This window comes from Pteronotus mesoamericanus, unplaced genomic scaffold (genome assembly GCF_021234165.1).
Source record: "Pteronotus mesoamericanus isolate MK-2021 breed Mesoamerican mustached bat unplaced genomic scaffold, CSHL_Meso_final contig_230, whole genome shotgun sequence".
In the NCBI taxonomy this organism is placed as follows: Eukaryota; Metazoa; Chordata; class Mammalia; order Chiroptera; family Mormoopidae; genus Pteronotus; species Pteronotus mesoamericanus.
Genome location: NW_026555096.1, coordinates 75,173 through 96,107, shown reverse-complemented (window position 1 = coordinate 96,107; position 20,935 = coordinate 75,173). Strand labels below are relative to the sequence as shown.

Below are 20,935 nucleotides of genomic sequence, written 5' to 3'. Positions count from 1 at the left end.
AGTTTTTTCACTGGATGCCTTGGATATCTCTTCAATTTTTGTAGCTTATTAGTATTCTTAAGATAAGGTGATATTTAGTTTAATAATTTCTCTAGTGATTTTTTAATATTTCATTTTGCTGTTATATTTTTGTGTCAAATATAAATGTTGCATATTATTTGTTCTAATATATGTACTGCTTCATAACTTGCTCCATTTAACAGACTGTTACTGTTTTGCCTAAAGACTCAGTAGCAGTATTTCTTGTTTTAGCTCAATGACCATATTTAATAGATCTAATCTCGTGGTTTATACTCTTAGCACACTGCACAAATAAGTGATGAAGAAGAGGATGATGATGGTTGTGACATTTTCGCTGACTCTGAGAAGGAGGAGGAAGATACTGAGGACATTGAAGGAAGTACTAGACCTGTAAGAAACAATATACTTGCTATCTCTTGGCAAAGTTTAGAAGTGGTACCTAAAACTCATTCCTCTTACTATTTTTTTTAATAACTGTAATCGTCTTATTTTATATCATATTTGTATTTTCATTTACTTTTGAAACAAATGGTTGGGCATTCAAAGTTGCCTTGCAAATATCACTTTCTCTTTCAAATGTTACAATTTTACAAGTCATATCATTCAAAATATATTCACTTTCAGAATTTTAAGATCTTAATATTCCTCCTCCCTCATCCCAAGGAATACATAGTAGTTTTCTTATCTAGCTCTTTAAAATGAAAAAAAAAAAGAAAACAAAATACAGAGCATCTCCCTTCAAAGGAACAGAGTCCTCTTTCTCAGATGGTCTGTATATAGGGAGCATACGTTTAAATTCATATAGTTAAACCCTGTTTTCTCATTTCAGTTTCTTTATGATTATTTATAAAATTTGGTATTTGGAAAATTACAGTATTCAAAAGTAAACTGTACTAGTTTATATGTTATAAAAAGTGATTCTTTTGTCCTCTTCTGCTTGTAGAAAAGACCTACAACCTTTGCTGATGAGCTGGCTGCTCGGATCAAAGGGGAAGCCACAAGGCAGACAGGAGAGGAACAAAGAGGTACACCCCCTCTCTCCTAAGATGAATTAACACTGTGGTGGGGAAGTGCAGGACTCTGTTGGGCTTCCTGAGGGCAGTTCCCTGTTTAATTTTACTCAGGCATGAGAAACTTATGTTGTACCTTGTTTCTTTTTTGGTTTATAGACTCTGATAACTGAACACTGAGGAGTCCCCAAGAAAAATGAACATACATACATTTATATAACATTGTATATGCAATTTCAGGGGATTAATGGATACCTCAGAGAAGCATGGGCCCCAGATTAAGAATCACTGGCTTAATTTTTACTCCTATAAATTGACTAAATGAAAATGTACTGTACAGTGTATTCTACCAAGTGGATTATGATTTAACAGAGTAGAAATATGTCAGGATAATTCAGCAGGTGCAGCCCTGATATGCACATAACCCTGGTATGTAAACTGAAACTTTTGCTTAAAAATAGGCACTTTTGAGTGCCTGATATAGTAAGACACTGACTGAAGTGCTCAGGTGGAGCTGAAATGCAAAATTGAATGGTTTGCTCTGAGCTTAGGAGTCATGAAGATGACAGACACATATGTAAAATATCAGTTAAATACTAAAGATAAACTGAGTGTGGTTAAAACTGTGACGTATTTTCAAGCTTATCTCCCAGAGCAAAAACTCAAAAGACATTGAAAGAGAAGGAAAGGAAAACTTCAGATGATAGGTCTTGTCCCTCAATTCTGTTTTTTTTTTTTTTTAAACTAGCTCCACAGTCGTCTTTATGTTATGTTTTTCATTAAATTTAGTGGGATAAGATTGGTTAATAAAATCATGTAGTTTTCAAGTATACAGTTTTATGATACATCATCTGTATATTACATTGTATGTCCACCACCCAAAATCAAATCTTCTGCATTATATATTTGACACCCATTACCCTTTACTAACACCCCTTCCCTCTGATAACCTCCATAATACTGTCTGTGCCTGTGAGTTTTTGTTTTTCATGTTTGTTTGTTTGTTGCTTTCAGTTTTATATCCTATATATGAGTGAAATTACATGGTTTTTTTTTTTTTCCAATTTATTTACTTTTTAAATACATTTGTCTCTGCCTCCCCCCCACCTCTTTCCCTTGCCCCCTCCCACCTTCTCTCCCTCAGCTCTTCCCCTTTGGTTTTGTCCATGAGTCCTTGCTATATGTTCCTTGACTTTCCCCTTCCCTTCCCTTTCCCTGCCCCCCCCTTCTCTCTTGTCTCTGTTGATTTCCTTTCAGTGTTGCTGGTCATATTTTCCTTGCATCTTTGCATTGTTGGTTAGGTTCCGCTTATAGGTGAGATCATATGGTATTTGTCTTTCGCCCCCTGGCTTATTTCGCTTAGCATAATGCTCTCCAGTTCCATCCATGCTGTTGCAAAGTTTAGTACTTCTTTTTTTCTTTCTGCTGCGTAGTACTCCATTGTGTATATGTACCATTATTTTTTGATCCAGTCATCTACTAATGGGCATTTAGGTTGCTTCCAAGACTTGGCTATTGTAAATTGTGCTGCTGTGAACATTGGGGTGCATAGGTTCTTTTGTATTGGCGTTTTGTTGTTCTCAGGGTATAGTCCCAGCAGGGGAATCCCTGGATCAAAAGGCAGTTCCATTTTCAGCTTTCTGAGGAAATTCCACACTGCTTTCCATAGTGGCTGCAGCAGTCTGCATTCCCACCAACAGTGTACTAGGGTTCCCTTTTCTCCACAGCCTCGCCAGCACCTGTTGTTTGTGGATCTGTTTATGATGGCCATTCTGACCGGTGTGAGGTGGTACCTCATGGTGGTTTTGATCTGCATTTCTCTGATGGCTAGTGATGCTGAGCATCCTTTCAAATGCCTCTGGGCCCTCTGTATCTCCTCCTTGGAAAAGCATCTGCCCAGGTCCTTTGCCCATTTTTTGATTGGATCGTTTGTCTTCTTGGAGTAGAGTCGAGTGAGTTCTTTATATATCTTGGAGATCAGACCTCTATGTGATGTATCATTAGCAAATATATTTTCCCATACGGTTGGCTCCCTTTTCATTTTGCTGATGTTTTCTTTAGCCATGCAGAAGCTTCTTATATTGATGAGGTCCCACTTGTTTATTCTTTCCTTTATGTCCCTTGCTTTAGGAGACATATCAGTGAAAAAATTGCTGCATGGGATATCTGAGAGTTTCCTGCCAATGTTCTCCTTGAGGACTTTGATGGTATTGCGACTTATATTTAAGTCTTTTATCCATCTTGAGTTTCTTTTTGTGGATGGTGTCAGCTGATGATCCAATTTCAATTTTTTGCATGTAGCCGTCCAGCTCTCCCAACACCATTTGTTGAAGAGGCTGTTATTGCTCCATTTTATGCTTCTGCCCTCTTTGTCGAATATTAGATGGCCATAGAGACCTGGGCTTTCTATTCTGTTCCACTGGTCTATGGGTCTGTTCTTGTGCCAGTACCAGATTGTTTTCAGTATGGTGGCTTTGTAGTAGAGTTTGATGTCCGGTATTGTGATCCCTCCTACTTTGTGTTTCTTTCTCAGAATTGCTGCGGCTATTCGGGGTCGTTTATGGTTCCATATAAATTTTTGAAGTGTCTGTTCTATTTCTGTGAAATATGTCATTGGTATCTTAATAGGGATTGCGTTGAATCTATAAATTGCTTTGGGTAGTATGGACATTTTGAGGATATTAATTCTTCCAATCCATGAGCACAGTATATGCTTCCATTTATTTGTGTCTTCCTTAATTTCTTTTTTCAATGTTGTATAGTTTTCTGCATACAGGTCTTTTGTGTTTTTGGTTAAATTTATCCCTAGGTACTTTATGTTTTTTCGTGCTATATCGAATGGTATATTTTTTCTGATTTCTTCTTCTATTGCATTGCTGGTGTACAAAAACGCCTTTGATTTCTGAATGTTGACTTTGTATCCTGCTGTTTTGCCAAATTCACTTATTAGGTTGAGGAGTTTTTTGGTAGAGTCTACAGGGTTCTCTATGTACACAATGCAAACAATGATAGTTTTACTTCCTCCTTTCCTATTTGGATGCCTTTTATCTCTTTCTCTTGTCTGACCGCTGTGGCTAGGACTTCCAATACGATGTTGAAAAGAAGCGGTGAGAGCGGACATCCTTGTCGTGTTCCCGATCTTAGTGGGAAAGCTTTCAGTTTTTGCCCATTGAGTATGATATTAGCTGTAGGTTTTCCATATATGGCCTTTATTACGTTGAGGAATGCCCCATTTATTCCCATTTTGCTGAGTGTTTTGATCATAAATGGGTGCTGTACCTTGTCAAATGCTTTTTCTGCATCTATTGAGATGATCATGTGGTTTTTGTCTTGTCTTTTATTGATGTGCTGTATCACGTTTACTGATTTGCGTATATTGAACCATCCCTGCATCCCTGGGATGAATCCCACTTGATCGCGGTGGATAATCTTTTGAATGTATTGCTGGATGCAGTTTGCCAATATTTTGTTGAGGATTTTAGCATCTATGTTCATCAGCGAAATTGGCCTGTAGTTTTCTTTCTTTGTAGGGTCTTTATCTGGTTTTGGGATCAGGGTGATGCTGGCCTCATAGAAGGAGTCTGGGAGTCTTCCCTCCTCTTGGATTTTTTGGAATAGTCTGAGAAGGACAGGGGTTAGCTCTTCCTTAAATGTTTTGTAAAATTCTCCTGGGAAACCGTCTGGCCCTGGGCTTTTGTGTGCTGGGAGTTTCTTGATTACTGCTTCAATTTCCCCAGCTGTTATCGGTCTGTTCAAGCTTTCTGTTTCTTCCTCCTTCAGTGTTGGAAGATTATACTTTTCTAAAAATTTGTCCATTTCATCAAGATTTTCAAATTTCTTGGCATATAATTGTTCATAATAGTTTCTGATGATCATTTGTATTTCTGTGGTATCAGTTGTTATTTCTCCTCTTTCATTTTTGATATTATCAATTTGGGTCCTCTTCCTTTTTGTCTTGATGAGTCTGCTTAATGGCTTGTCAATTTTATTTATCTTTTCAAAGAACCAGCTTCTGGATTGGTTGATCCTCTGAATTGTTCTTTTTGTCTCTATGTCATTCAGTTCTGCTCTAATCTTGACTATTTCCTTCCTTCTACTTGCTCTGGGATTTATTTGTTGTTGTTTCTCCAGTTCTTGAAGTTGTCGTGTTAGGTCTTTTATTTGAAATGTTTCTTTCTTTTTAAGGTAAGCCTGTATTGCTATGAACTTCCCTCTCAGGAGTGCCTTTGCTGTGTCCCATAGGTTTTGGACCGTTGTCTGTTCATTTTCATTTGTTTCCAGAAATTTTTTGATTTCTTCTCTTATCTCATTATTGACCGATTCATTGTTTAATAGTGTACTGTTCAGTCTTCATGAGTTTGCAAGTTTTTGAAGTTTCTCTTTGAGGTTGATTTCGAGTTTCAAGGCCTTGTGGTCTGAGAAAAAGTTCGGTATTATTTCAATTTTCCTGAATTTGCTGAGGCTTGCTTTGTGTCCTGTCATGTGGTCTATCTTTGAAAAACTGCCATGAGCATTTGAAAAGAATGTGTATTTTTCTTCTTTGGGATGTAAGGTTCTATATATGTCAGTTAAGTCTCTTTGATTCAGTGTTTCATTCAGCGCCATGATATGTTTATTAATGTTTTGTTTGGAAGATCTGTCCATTTTTGACAGTGGGGTGTTGAAATCCCCTACTATCAGTGTGTTGCTGTCTATATCTTTTTTGAAGTCATCCAACAATTTCCTTATAAACTTGGGGGCTCCTCTATTGGGAGCATATAAGTTTACAATGTTGATGTCTTCTTGATAGATTCTTCTTTTAAGTATGACAAAGTGCCCCTCTGGGTCTCTCTTTATGGCCTTTGCTTTGAAATCTACTTTGTCTGATACAAGCATGGCAACGCCAGCCTTTTTCTCATGTCCATTTGCTTGGAATATTTTTTTCCATCCCTTTACTTTCAATCTGTGTAGTTCTTTGGCTCTGAGGTGGTTCTCTTGTAGGCAGCATATGTGTGGGTCATGTTTTCTTATCCATTCAGCTACCCTGTGTCTTTTGATTGGGGCATTTAGTCCATTCACATTGAGAGATATTACTGATAGAAACTTACTCATCTTTTCTCTTTGTACTTGTGTTCCTCTCTGTCTCATTCTTTTCCTTCATCTGCTTAAACCAGTCCCCTTAGCATATCTTGGAGTGCTGGTTTGGTAGAGATGTATTCTTTTAGCTTTCTTTTGTCTGGGAAACTCCGTATTTCTCCTTCTATTTTAATGGAGAGCCTAGCTGGGTAGAGCAGCCTTGGCTGTAGGCCTTTGCTTTTCATGGCTTGGAATATTTGTTGCCATTCCGTTCTGGCTTGTAGTGTTTCTGTTGAGAAGTCAGCTCCTAGGCGTATTGGGGCCCCCTTGTATGTTACTTTCTCCTTCTCCCTTGCTGCCTTGAGGATTCTCTCTTTGTCTTTGACATTTGCCATTTTAATGATGATGTGTCTTGGAGTGGACCTCCTTGGGTCCCTCTTGAGTGGGGTCCTCTGTGCCTCCTGGATCCATGAGAGCCTTTCTCTACTCAAATTAGGGAAATTTTCCATCATTACTTTTTCGAGGAGGTTCTCTATTCCTTGCTCCTCTTCTTCTCCTTCTGGTATCCCTATTATACGGATATTATTGCGTTTCAGGTTGTCCTGCATTTCCCTAAATGCCTCTTCATTCTTTTTGAGCCGTTTTTCCATTTCTTGTTCTTTCTGGGAGCTTTTTTCTACCTTGTCCTCCATCTCACTGATTCGATCCTCAGCTTCATCCAACCTGCTTTGGATTCCTTCTACTGTGTTCTTCAATTCAGAAATGGTATTCTTCATGTCCTCTTGTGTCTTCTTGATAGTTTCTATGTCCTGTTCCAGGCTGATATAGTTTGCTGTAAGATCCTGATAGGTTCTCTGCAGTTTCTCATAGTTCTCTTTGAGCTGGCTGAGCTCATTGAGCTTCCTTAGAACCATTGCTTTGAATTCCATATCTGATAGATGCCTTGCCTCTATTTCATTTAGCTCTCTCTGTGGGGAGTCCCCTTTTCCACTTATTTGAGGGGAACTTCTTTTTCTTCCCATTTTTGTGAGAGTCTGTTAAGTATTTTTGTCCTTTACTTTTCTTTCTGGGCTTGCCTCTGATGATGTCAGTTGTTGACCCTATAGGGCCTTGGGTTGTTTGTTTGAGCCTTTCAGGAGTCTAATGCCTGTGTCTGACTCCTGCTTGGAGCAGCTCTGTGACCCCTTTGGTCAGGGGTGAGCTATTTTTTGGGATCTCTCTGCACTCTCAGGCGGGCTCCTTGAGCGCGTTCCCAGCGCAGCAGGGTCCCCCACCTGCCTGGGCTCGCATGTGCTTGCCCCAGACCAGGGGGCTTATTCGCGACCTCCCGTGCTCATCTGGCCTCCCTGGCACGCGAGCTTCGCGGCACTGGTCAGTTTAGGGTCTTCTATTGTGTGTTTTCCCCGCTTTTGGCTCTTTGGGTGTGTTGCTTGCCCTCGCCAAATGGGGACTACGGAAATGGGAGGAAATCAGTTCTAGGACTCTCCAGTTAATCCTGTTTCTGGTCTCTCCTCCAGGGACTCTGGGCAGCTCTACTTATTTTGTGGGCCTCTCCGCAATCGCGGCGGGTAGGTCAATTACGCCTGCCCTTGCCCCTCTGTGCACTCCCTCGCAGGCCGTATGGGTGCCAGTCTGTGTGAGGCCTTGCCGGCCGGTGCAAGCGTTTGCCAGCCCGCGTGGGTCACACACACGCTTGCCAATCCTCGCCAGTCACTCGGCGCAAGTGTGTGCGCCTGCTCTGGGTGTTTTGGGGGTGTCTATGTTTGCTTTTCAGCTTTTCGTTCTTTGGGGGTGTGGCCTCTTCCCGCGCAATGGAGACTACGGCAAGGAGAAGGAGTCGGGACTCCCCGGTTTCTCCTCCCGTTGTTTCCCCAGTGCCTCTCTTTTTAGTCTCCCCTCAGGGGCCTCTGGGCAGTTCTGTGACCCCTTCGGCTAGGGATCCAACCCCTGTGCGGACTGCGTTTCAATCACAGGCAGTCTGGTTCATGCGCACCCCGCTTCTCCCTCTTTGGGGTCGCGCCTTTCCAGCCCACAATGGAGACTACCGAACGGGGAGGGAGTCGGGACTCCCCGGTTCCTCTTCCCGTTCTTTCCCCAATGCCTCTGTCTCCAGTCTCTCTTCAAGGCTCTCCCAGCCAGTCTGCACTCAGCCCCGTAGCTCACACACGTACAAGCTGTGTGGGGAGCACACAAAAGATAGGTTAATTGATTCCCTTATGCCTGAGCGAGATGGTAGCTGCAGAGTGGGAAGTGCGTTATCATCTTGATCTTTTTCTTGAGTAAGTCCCTTTAACATTTCATGTAATAATGATTTGGTAGTGATAAACTCCTTTAGTAAAGTTTTTTTTTTTTGTCTTGGAAGCACTTTATCTGCCCTTTGATTCTAAATATCTTTGCCAGGTAGAGCAATCTTGGCTGTAGGTCCCTACTTTTCATGACTTTGAATATTTCTAGCCAGTCCCTACTAGCTTGCAAAGTTTCTTTTGAGAAATCAGCTTAAATCTTATGGAAACATTTATGTTTAACATCTGGCATTTCAATTATAATGTATCTTGGAGTGAGCCTATTTGTCTCCATCTTACTTGGGATTCTCTGTGCTTCCTGGACTTGCATGTCTATTTCCTTCAATAAATTAGGGAACTTTTCTTTCATTATGTTTTCAAATAGATTTCCAATTTCTTGCTCTTTCTCTTCTCCTTCTGGCACCCCTCTGATGTGAATGTCGGACCTCTTGAAGTTGTCTCAAAGGCTGTTTATAATATCCCCCTTTTTTTGGGATTCTTTTTTCTCGTTCTGATGGGTGTTTTTTGCTGCTCATGTTCCAAATCCTTGATTTGATTTTCAGGTTTATCCACTCTACTGTTGTTGCCCCGTAACTTGTTTATTTTAATTAGTGTATCCTTCATTTCTGACTGGATCTTTTTTATGTTGTTGAGGTCCTCACTAAGTTCCTTGAGCATCCTTATAACCAGTATTTGAACTCTGCATCTTATATATTGCTTATCTCCTTTTCATTTAGCTTTTTTTCTGGAGTTCTGATTTGTTCTTTCATTTGGACCACATTTTTTTTGTCTCCTTGTTTTGACAGCCTTCCCGTATTTGTTTCTATGTATTTGGTAGAGCTTCTTTGACTCCATGTCTTGGTAGCATGGTCTAATGTATTAGGTGTTCTGTAGGATCCAGGGGCACAGCCTCCTCTATCACCCGAGCTGGGTATTCGAGGTGTGCCCTTCATGTGGGCTGAGTACACCCTCCTCTTGTAGTTGAGCCTAGGTTGCTGTTGGCAGATCAATGGGAGGGATTTACCCGGGCCAGTCAGCTACAAGCATTGGCTGTGACCACTTACCATCAGCCTCTGACCTCCGCGGAGGATCAACTGTGAAGGGGCAGGGTGGTGGTGCTCTAATGTAGTCTGTAGCTGTCCACTGGGTGCAGTGGCCCTGGAGTTTCCCAGGTGGTATAGACCAAGGTCAGCCCCCATTTGTGTTTTGCCCGGAGCCACCTTGCCTGAGCTGTAAAGCAATCTGAGATAGCTGCTACTTGCGCTGAGCTTGGAGATTCCCAGGCAAAGCCAAGCCATGAGTCTAGTCTGGCTGAGTGCTGGGTTTGGGCTCACTGAAGCCAGCTGTTGCTCATTTGAGAGGATTTAGGAATTTGTGCAGCATGAGCCAAGACCAACCATTCATATGGAAGAGCAGCTTGGGTGAGCCCATAAGTTGGGTGGAGCGGAGTCTCTGGTGATCTCCAAGGCGGGTAAACAGTATTAGCTAGGTTGATGGAATCTCAGATATGGCACCAGCTTGCTGGTTCCGTGGCTCTATGGGAGAAGAGCCCAGAAAAGGAACAATGGTCTCTGCTCTCCTTGTTGCCAGACACCTTAGTCTCTCCCAGCACGCCACTGGTGCATTCCAAGCTGCCACCCCAGCGCCAGAGCTCAGAGAGAGTAAGTCTGAGTAGGTGAGTCCATGTGTGGGTTTTTTAAGAGGTACTGCTTGGAGCTCCAGCAGTTTCTTTCACCAACTGAATCCCTGCTGGTTTTTGCAGCCAAAAGTTGTGGGGACTTACCTTCCTGGCACTGGAATCCTGGGCTGCGGGGGCCTGGTGTGGGGCTGTGACTTCCTCACTCCTGAGATATCCCTCCCAAATTTTATCCACTGTAAGTGGGTGTAGGACCAGCCCATCCCATGTGTGTGTCCCTCCTGCAAGTTTGGATGGATGTGGTTTCTTTAATTCCGTAGTTGTTAGACTTCCATTCAACTCAGTTTCTGATGGTTCTGAGTGATGGTTGATCTATATTTTAGTTGTAATTTTGATGTGGTTGTACGAAGAGGTGAACTATGTCTGCCTATGCTGCCACCTTGACTGGAAGTTTGAGGGTTCCTTTTTCTGTACAAACTCTCCACTTACTACCTGTCTTGTTGATAATAGCCATTCTGATAAGTGTGATGTGGTATCTCAGTGTGGTTTTGATTTGCATTTCCCTAATGCTAATGAAGCTGAACATTTGTATGTCGTCTTGGGAGAGGTATATGTTCAGGGTTCTCTGCCCATTTTTAATTGGGTTGTTTGTTTGATGTTGAGTTGTATGAGTTTTTTATATACAGAGGTGGCCAAAAGTGCATTTACAGTTTTATGGTAAATAATACAATAATTAACAAATAAAAATACAAGAATAAACTTTCATGTACTTACAACTGTAATCCGACTTTTACCCATCCCTGTATTTTTGATACTAATCCCTAGTTAGAGCTATTGATTGCAAATATCTTCTCCCATTCGGAAGGTTGCCTTTTGTTTTGTTGGCAGTTTCTTTTGCTGTGCAGAAACTTTTTAGTTTGTTATAGTTCTATTCATTTATTTTTGCCTTTACTTCCCTCGCCTTTGAGGTCAAATTCATCTGAGTACGAGGTCTGTAAGTTTAGTACCTATGTTTTCTTCTATGTAATTTATTGTTTCAGGTCTTATATTTAGGTCTTTGATGCATTTTGAATTAATTTTTGTAAATGCAGACAAGCTGTAATCTAGTTTCATTCTTTTGCATGTGGCCTTCCACTTTTACTGGCACTGTTTATTTAAGAGGCTTTCTTTTACTCATTGTATGTTTTCAGTTCCTTTGCTCATATTTGTGTGGGTTTGTTTCTGGGCTTTCACTCTGTTCCACTGGTGTACCTATCTGATTTTCTCCCAATACTATGCTGTTTTGTTTATCGTAGCTCTGTAGTATAATCTGTAGAGAGTGTGATACCTCTGACTTTGTTCTTTTTTTCTCTGGATTTCTTTGACTATTTGGGGTCTTTATTGATTCCATACAAATCTGATGATTTTTTGTTATATTTCTTTAGAACATCTCATTGGGAATTTGGTGGGGATTGCATTAACTCTGTATATTGCTTTGGGTAATATGGACGTTATAATTATGTTGATTATTCCACAAACATGGAATATCTTTTCATTTTTTTATTTCTAATTTTTTATTTTTAAATTTATAAATCATGTTTATTTTATTACAGTTGTCCCAGTTTTTACCTGTTTACCCCCCTCCGCCTACCCCATCCCCATCCCTCACTCCCGCAGTCAACTCCACTCTGTTGTCTGTGTCCATGGGTCATTCATACATGTTCTTTGTCTAGTCCCTTCCGTTCTTTACACCATTGTCCTCTTTCCCCATCCCCTCTGGTCACTTGAAGTCTGCTCCATGTTTCCATGCCTGTGGTTTATTTTGTTTGTTAGTTTATTTTGTTGAATAGAGTCCACTTATAGGTGATATCATATGGTATTTGTCTTTCATCATCCGGCTTACTTCACTTACCATAATGTTCTTCAGTTCCATCCATGTTGTCGCAGAAGGTAGGTGGGCTGGCTTTCTTGCTTGCCTGCTTGCTTGCCTGCTTGCTTGCTTGCTTGCTTGCTTTCTTTCTTTCTTTCTTTCTTTCTTTCAGATTGATTTTATTTTTTTAAATGTCAAAGTCAATTATAAAATATCGAGTATAAATTCTTAGCAATTAAACCAACATGACACCAGCACAGAAATAGTCAAGTAGATCAATGAAATAAATGAGCATTCTAGAAACAAATGTATATATCTGTCTAACAATGTAATATATGATTAAATTGGTATTTCAAAGCAATGGGTAAGATAAGGCTTACTGAACAAACAAGGTGCATGGACCACTATTACTTGAAATAAAACAAATATAGAGCTCTCTTTCACACATTATACAAGAAATATTCAGATGAGTTAAAAATCAATATGTAGAATCTAAGGAGTTATCAGAGAAAATACAAACTAATATTTTTGTTACCCTGAAGTAAAATATTCAAACCCAGAAGCTATAAAGTAAAATATTAACAATATGACTCTATTAAACATTTAAGACTATATAGTAATATACATATAAAAAAAGTTAAAGGACAAGGAATAGAATGAAAAAGTATTTACCATACATTTAAAACAGGGTTAATAGTTGTTTTTTTGTTGTTGTTGTTTTTTTGTATGAAAAAATTCTACAAACCTTTAATCAATAAATGGATAAAGAATACCAAAAAGTCATTTAAAGCTTTTTAAAAATACTAGAAATAGGCAAGAAATATACAAAAACAGGTTTAGTTTAAACAGATAATAAAGGAACAATTAAAATAACCCATCATTGTCACAATTTAGTACATGTTAAGAATATTGGTCATACCGAGTATTGGTGACTGTGAAAGGAAGGAGATATTCATGGACTCTTTTTCGTCATCTTAAAGTAGTCCCTTTAGCACATTTTGCAGTACTGGTTTGGTGAAGGTGTATTCTTTTAGCCATTTTTTGTCTGGGAAACTCCTTATTTCGCCTTGTATTTTAACTGAGAGCCGTGCTGCGTAGAGCCGTATTGGTTGCAGGCCTTTGCTTTTCAATACTTGGAATATTTCTTGCCATTCCCTTCTGGCTTACAGTGTTTCTGTTGAGAAGTCTGCTAGCCATATCAGGGTTCCCTTGTATGTTTTTACCTCTTTTTCCCTAGCTGGCTTTGGGATGCTCTGTTTGTCTTTGATATTTGGCATTTTAATGATGATGTGTGTTGGAGTGGGCCTCATTGGGTTCCTCTTGAAAGGACCCTTTGTGCTTCCTGGGCTTTGGTGACTTTTTCTCTCCTCAAGTTAGAGAAGTTTTCCATCATTACCTTTTCAAATAAGTTCTCTATCCCTTCTTCATCCTCTTCTCCTTCTGGTATCCCTATTATATGGATATTATTACATTTCAGGTTGTCTTGCATTTCCCTAAATGCCTCTTCATTCTTTTTTGAGTCCTTTTTCATTTTCTTGCTCTTTCTGGGAGCTTTTTTCTACCTTATCCTCCAGCTCGTTGATTTGATCCTCAAGTTCACCTAGCGTGCTTTGGATTCCTTCTACTGTGTTCTTCAAATCAGAAATTGTACTCTTCATTTCCTCTTGCCTCTTATTGGTAATTTCTGTGTCCTTTTTCATCCTGGTATGGTTTGCAGTAAGTCCCTTGTAGTTTCCCTGTATTTTTTTGTAATTCTCTCAGTGAGCTCATTTTTTGTAATTGCTCAGTGAGCTCACTGAGCTTCCTTAGAACCGTTGTTTGGAACTCAAAATCCGATCGTTTTCTTGCCTCTATTTCATTTAGTTATCTTTGTGGGGATTCCTCCTTTCCCTTCGACTGGGGGATGTTTCCTCGTCTTCCCACTGTTTGTGAGACTCTTCCTTTTTGCTTCTGCTTCTTAAATTGATCTGTCTTGATTTCCTGACTTTGTGGCGTGAACTTCGGTGGTAGGAGACCACCGTTTTTACTGTCTGGATCTGCCTCTGATGATGTCAGATGTTGTCCCTGTCTGACCTAAGGCAGTCTGTTCGAGACTTCCAGGAATTTACTGTCTGTGGCTGTCTCCTTCAGCTGTTAATCTAGTCATTCTGCACTCAGTAGTCCAGCTTAGCTCGGGGCAGAGCATAGTTCCTCCTGGGGGCAGGGTTACTGGGTTCTTCCACAGTGCTGCCGCTCAGGGGTGTGGTCTCTGCCTGAGCAAGATGGCTGGTGCCGTGTGAGGGAGGAGTCAGCACCGCGACCGTGACAGCCACTCTCTCAGTTCTCTCCCCAAAGCTTCTGTCCCCCGTCTCTCCTCAAGTGTCTCCAGACCACTCTGCGCCCCCTTTAGCCAGGGATCTACTGTCTGTGGCTGCCACTCTGCACTCAGTAGGTGGCTTAGACAGCACAGGGCGGGGTGGAAATCCACCTGGGGGCGGATTTCCTATTGGGTCCTATTGGGTCCTCTGATGCTGCCACCGCTCAGGGGTGTGGTCTCTGCCTGAGCAAGATGGCTGCTGCGGCACAGTGGATGAGTCAGCACCTGGATCCCACTGGCTACTCTCTCAGTTCTCCCCCCAAAGCCTTCTTCCCCAGTCTCTCGTCATGTCTCTCTAGTCCTTGTGTCCCCGCCTTTGCTGAAGACCAGGGTAAGTAGCTGCAAATAAAAATTTATGTGTTGGCCCTTTAAATGGCCCTTTACATCTGTAGCCTCCTGTCTGTGGCAGAGAGCAACCCTGCTGCTTTTCGCAGCTGTCTTTTTTCTGTGGTTTTTTTTTTTTTTTTTTTTTTTTTGCTCTGGTGCTGTAGGCTGGAGATCCCCACTTTTGGTTTAGACCCCAGTCTTCTCAGGGGGATCCAACTGGCCATTTCAATATCCCTCTGGTGCTGCCTACCATGGGCGCCTCGCACTCCTTCTTGAGTCTCTACCGTGCTCCTTACCAGTTAGATTGCGATAATGCCGATTCTTCTGTCTCTGAGGTTACAAGGTTCGTCTCTCACTCTTGTTTAGTTGTTAGTTCCAGGTGATTTCTCCACAGTTCCATTGTAATTTCCGTTGGTCCTGGGAGGAAGACCATGTGACTTCCATTCACTCCTCCACCATCTCGATTTCCTATTTATTTTTTTTCTGATCACGGTGTATTATTTTCTTAATGTATTATTGTATTTGATTTACTAGTATTTTGCTTAGAATTTTTGTATCTGTGTTTATTGGAGATATTGGTATGTAGTTTTCTTTTTTTGTGTTACCTTTGCTAGATTTTGGTATTAGTTTTATGATGGCCTCATAAAATGTGTTAGAAAGTATTGCCCACTCTTCAGAGTTTTGGTAGAGTTTGAGAAGGCTGGGCATGAAATCTTTTTGGACATTTTGTAGAATTTACACGTGAAGCCATTTGGTTCTGGACTTTTACTTTTTATGAGGATTTTGTGGTTGTTTTAATTTCCTTATTTTTGATCAATATATTTAGACTTTCCATTTCTTTGTGTTACAGTATTGGAGGATTATATACGAGGTCTGTACAGAACGTATCCAGCCATGTAATATGAAAAATTGAGACATTTATTGAAGATGCAAAATACAAGAAACATTGTACATAGGACAGTGATGCTTCACTCCCCTCTAAAGTAGGCACCTTGGGACCTCACACAGTTCTCCTAGTTGCCATCAGTTGCCCCATCATATCTTTTTGAATCTTAGGGAGTCTGTAATCTCCTTACAAATGATATTTTAGTTTTGGGAAAAGCCGGAAGTCACAGGGCACTAAATCTTGGCTGTAGTGGGGCTGAGTCACCTGTATGATTTGACATTTCACCAAAAATCTCTGTAGGAGACCTGATGAATGAGCAGGAGCATTGTTGTGATGAAGCTGCCAGTCACCGTTTGCCCATAGCTTCAGCCTTCTCAATCACCCAAATAGTTTCCATGGAGGAATATTCAAGTTTAACGCAAAATTTGATACAGATTAGATGCTGTTCTGCTCTGTCATTTTGAATGTGACAGCCACACACTAAGTACACATGCACACTCAATGGCATCTACTGCTCCCACTGACTAGTACAGTGAAGTCATCATTGTTCATGTATGCTCATTCCAGTCCATCCTCCTTGGCTGCCAGGTTGTACATCAATGTGTGCAAACCATTCTTGTTATATTAACAAAGTCTAGACTTTTTCTGGACAGACCTCTCTGTTTCTAGGAATTTGTCCATTTCTTCTAGGTCATTGAATATGGTGGCATATAGCCTTTCAGAGTATTCTTGTATGATTTTTTTTTTTATATCTGATGTCTCTGGTAAGTTCTTTCATATCTGATTTTGTTTGAGTCTTTTCTTTTTCTCAGTCTAGCCAGAGTTTTGGCCATTTTATTAATCTTTTTTTAAAAAAAGCTCTTTATTGCATTAATTTTTTGTCTATTTGATCTCTTTTATTTAATTCTGCTCTAGTTTTTATTATTTCCTTTCTTCTGCTGATTTTGGCTTCATTTTGTTCTTCTTCTTCTCGTTCTTTAAGATGTAATGTTAAGTTGTATATTTGGGATATCTCTTGTTTCTTGAGATAGGCCTGTAATGATACAAACTTACCTATTGCTGCTTTCACTGTATCCTGGAAGTTTTGATATGTTGTATTGCCCTTTTCATTTTTCTCTATGTATATTTTGACCTCATCTTTCATTTCTTCTAAGACCAGTCATTTTTTAGTAGCATGTTGTTTAATCTCCACATATTTGTGGGTTTTTCCTCTTTCTTTTTGCTGTTAATTTTTAATTTTAAAGTATTGTGGTTGGAGAATATGCTTGATACAATTTCAACCATTTGTTGAGGCTGGTTTTGTGTCCAGCATATGAGAATGTTTCATGTGCACTAGAGAAGAATGTATAATCTGGTGTTCTGGAATGAAAGGCTCCGTAAATGTTTATATGTCCCTTTGGTTTTACGTGTCACTTAGGGCTGATTTTTTTTTCATTGATTTTTATGTTTGGAAGATCTATCTATAGCTGTTGATGGGGTATTTAGGTCCCCTACTATGATTGTTTATGTCAGTTACTCTTTTTAGTTCTGTTAGTAGTTAGTTGGTTATATATTTCAGTGCTTCCTGATTGGGTGCCTGTAATATTGAATAATGTAATGTCTTCTTGATATCACCTTTATCAGTATAAAATATCCATCTTTGTCTCTTTTTACCTTTTCTTTCTTCCAGTCTCTTTTGTCAGATATAAGTATGGCTACACCTGCTTTTCTCTCGTCATTGGTTTGGAGAGTCATTTTCCTTCCTTTCACTATGAGTCTATCTTTTTCTTTGCAGCCTAAATGTGTCTTCTGAACGCTGTATAAGGTTGGGTTCTGCTTCCTGATTCATTCCACTACTCTGTGCCTCTTTATTGGTTAATTCAGTCCATTTACATGTAGGGTAATTATTGATATATGTATGAGGCTTTCCTATATCCGTTTTATCTTTTGTTTTCTGGTAGTTTTGTGTCTCTCTTGGTTATTTTCCTCTGTGTTTCTGTCTGTTGTTCTTGTTTGGTATTCTATTCCATTTTCTTCTGTTTTCTCTCTTTTTAAGTTACGTGTCTCAGTGCTGATATTTTTGTGTGTGGTTACCATTAGGTTTATGTTAAAGTTTTATATATACAGTAGTCCTTTTTCTTTTGAATGCATCTAATCTTCATCCCCCTTTGTAAAATCAGACCTTTACCCCCCACCCCTTTTATGTTTTTGTTGTCATAAATTACCCTTTTTATGCTGTGAGTTTATTTCCAAATTTCAGTAACTATTGTCTTCTTTCTCTTTTTAATGTTATTACCTTCTTTAGTTTTTATGTGATATTTAAGTGTTAGTACCCTATTCTTTAAAAGTATAATATCCTGCTTCTTTCTGCCTGTTGGTGATCTTACTTGTAGTTTTGTGACCTTTTGTTCTTCTTTCAGGTACACTTACCCCCTTGAGTGTTTCCTGCACTGTTCTTCTGGTGGTAAATTCCCTCAGCCTTTGTATATCTGGGAAAGTCTTTATGCCCCCTTCATAGCTAAAGGATAATTTTGCTGGCTATATGATTTTTGGCTGATAATTTCACTCTTTCAGTAGTTTGAATGTTTGATTCTAATCTCTCCTGGGTATCTGTTTAGGAATCCAATGATAACGTAATGGACTTTTCTTTAAAGGTTACAGTTTTAATACAGTGCTTTAGAGAAGGCCTTTTTGGATTGAGGTAATTAATTCTGTTTGCTTCTTGAATTTGAAGATCTAACTCTTTCCATAGGTTTGGGACGTTCTCATCAACTATTTGTTTGAACAGGCTCTCCTTTGTTCCCTTCTCCCTCTTTTCTTCTGGTATACCTACCTATGACTTACATTGCTCTTCCTGATGGAGTCAGAGTTCTCATAGAGTTCTTTCATTTTTTGTTATGCTCAAGTCTCTGTCTTCTTCCCTCTGCATCAGTTCTACATCTATGTCTTTGCTATCACAAATTCTTTCCTCTATCTGGTCAGCTCTATTTCCTAAGATCACTAGTTCATTCTTTATATTCTATTTCTTATTGAGTTCTTCATCTCCAGAATTTCTATTTGGTTCTTTTAAAAAGTTTCAGTCTCCTTTGTAAAGTACTTATTTTGTTTATTTACTTCATTTCTGAGGTCATTAAACTGCCTATCAATTTTTTTTTTTTTAAGATTTTATTTATTTTTAGAGTGAGGGGAAGGGAGGGAGAAAGAGAAGGAAAGAAACATTGATGTGTGAGATTGATTGGTTGCCTCTCTCACGCCCCCAAATGGGGACCTGGCCCACAACCCAGGCATGTGCCCTGACTGGGAATGGATCAGTGACCTTTCGGTTCACAGGCCAGCACTCAATCCACCGAGCCATACCAGCGAGGAAGACTGATTTTCTTGTAACTTTTTGAATTTTTTTTCAACTGCAGTCTTGAATTCCCTGTCACTTAAATCACATATTTCAATATCTTTAATTTTTTTTCTGGACATTTTAAATTTTCTTTCTGATCTGCCTTTTACCTCAGTTATTCATGGTATTTGATGGATTCTTTCTCTGTCTAGGCATCTATGTATATGAGTGGCATTTCTCTAGTAGATGGGCAAGAAGCCTTTCTGTTGTTTTTCCAGTAGGTGGCATTGAATCTCAAGGTTCTTGTTTTTGGTTTTTTTTTAAGCTCTCTTGCACTACCCTGGCTTCTCAGATCTCTGCAGGGCAGCAGAAAATGTCCTGTGTTTCCTGGGAAGGTGGGCATCTCCTCTGTGTTCACATCGCCTTGGTCCTGGGACCAACCCTTCAGGGGAATGTGGAGGGCCATCGTGTTCCATATTCATGAGATACCAGTGCTGTACCCTGCAGCCAGTTGCTGCCAGCAGGGCAGCTGTGGTATGTGGGGGTAGGGTGAGCTAGAGGAGACTGGCTGCTGCCCTTATTGCTTTGCTCTCCCAGTGATGGTGACTGGCAGACCTTAGTGGCCTTCTCTTTGTATCTACCCCACCCTGGGGTTAGTTGCAGAAGACATCTGTCACTCAGGGAAAAATTTTTCTGTAGTACCAGATTTCAGGTTTGCAGATAATGTTCTCTGCAACCAGATACTCACTGCTACAGCTTTTTCTGGGCCTGCTGCTAGCTCTGAAAGGGTTAGGGGAAGGGTTTTGGGAGAGTGAGGAGAGGCAGCCAGACTCCATGGCTTTATTTATTTGTCTGTAATACTGATTGCCAGACAGCTGTTGCCACATCTCTAACTTTGTCCCTGCTCAGGTCACTGAACTCAGCCTAGCCTCAGTTCCTACTGACCACTCCTGTAGGAATGCTCACTATATCTCTCTGCTTTTCCCAGCTGGCATGGCTAGAGTACCAGTGGCAACCTGATTGTTCCCCTCTCCAGGGTGAGTGCCACAGTGAGCTCCAGCCTGCCAGGTTCAGACGGTGTCTCTGGCTCCCCTCAACTCTTCTCCCTTCCCAACTCCATAGTTCACTCCCATTTGTTCATGTTTAGGTGTTTCAGTGCATGGATTTCTCAGATGTGTCTGTGTGTTGAGCAGGGAATCCTTTGTTGAATTATAGTTGTTTAGATTGTTGAAACTTCAGGGGAGTGCTCATTCCGTCATTCCTTTGATGTCACCTAATTCTGTTTTTTTTTTTTTTTAGGTAGCTCTTAACTCAGGAATATCACTTACGTAGTTCATGAAGCGCATTTTAAGTACTTGATAAATGGAGTCTGTCTCTTCATTTTTGTTTTTAGAGCATTTAAAAGCATGTTTTGGGGTGCTGGGAGGAGAGATGGGTGTGGAGGAAAAAAATGCTGTGAAGATTTGAATTATTAGGTTTTATAGCAGTTGTCAGCTGTCCTGGAATTCTCTAGAAGCATGAAAACTAGGGGTCTCTAGCATTTTTTTCAATAAAGAATATATCAGGCTCTTTCATATGAAATAGTAATATCCATTACATTCCCACTTGTGACTGTCAATCCAAAAATCTCTTTGTTTAGTTTGTTCCCCTTCTCCACATTTTTGGTAGATTGGGTCTTGAATTACAATTTAATGATATATTTGCTTCAAAAGAAATACATTTGGTTAGATAAACTTTGTGCCAATTTTGTAGAAGTTGTGAAGGCTGTCCTCTGGAATTTTAGTTCCAGCTTCATCTTTAACTCTCGCCACAAAACATTTCTTTCTGTTTGCTAGATGAAGAAGATAACTTGTTCACACCCCCTAAGCTGACCGATGAAGACTTCTCACCTTTTGGCTCTAGGCGTGGCCTGTTCAGTGGAGGGAAGGGACTTTTTGATGATGAGGATGAGGAGGTGAGTCCTTGGTAATCTGAAGCTCTCCATAGCTGTGTTGTGGAAGGAATATGCTTTGTTCTTTTAGTAGCGAAAAAATGGCTTCTTAGTTGGAAGTTGCTTCTGCTTTTATAGTTGGGGAAATTTGAACGAAGAATCACAAAGAGAAAATACTGTATCTTGGAGCCCTTTGTAAGGTGAAAAGAGGATGTGAAAGTGTTAACAGTGAACAATTTACTTGATTAGGCAGTTGTTTCTTACCTTACCTGT

General features: G+C 40.2%; 1 protein-coding gene across 10 annotated transcripts in view; it reads left to right on the top strand.

Moving 5' to 3' along the window:
• The window catches only part of WASHC2A (WASH complex subunit 2A), an 87,671-nt gene that overhangs the window by 20,715 nt on the left and 46,021 nt on the right, over nucleotides 1-20,935 (top strand). For all 10 annotated transcript variants that reach the window (XM_054572340.1, XM_054572346.1, XM_054572344.1 and 7 more), the window contains exons 9-11: nucleotides 301-411; nucleotides 965-1,046; nucleotides 20,568-20,686. In XM_054572340.1, the coding sequence (XP_054428315.1) occupies nucleotides 301-411; nucleotides 965-1,046; nucleotides 20,568-20,686 (312 nt within the window). The remainder of the gene's footprint in view (nucleotides 1-300; nucleotides 412-964; nucleotides 1,047-20,567; nucleotides 20,687-20,935) is intronic.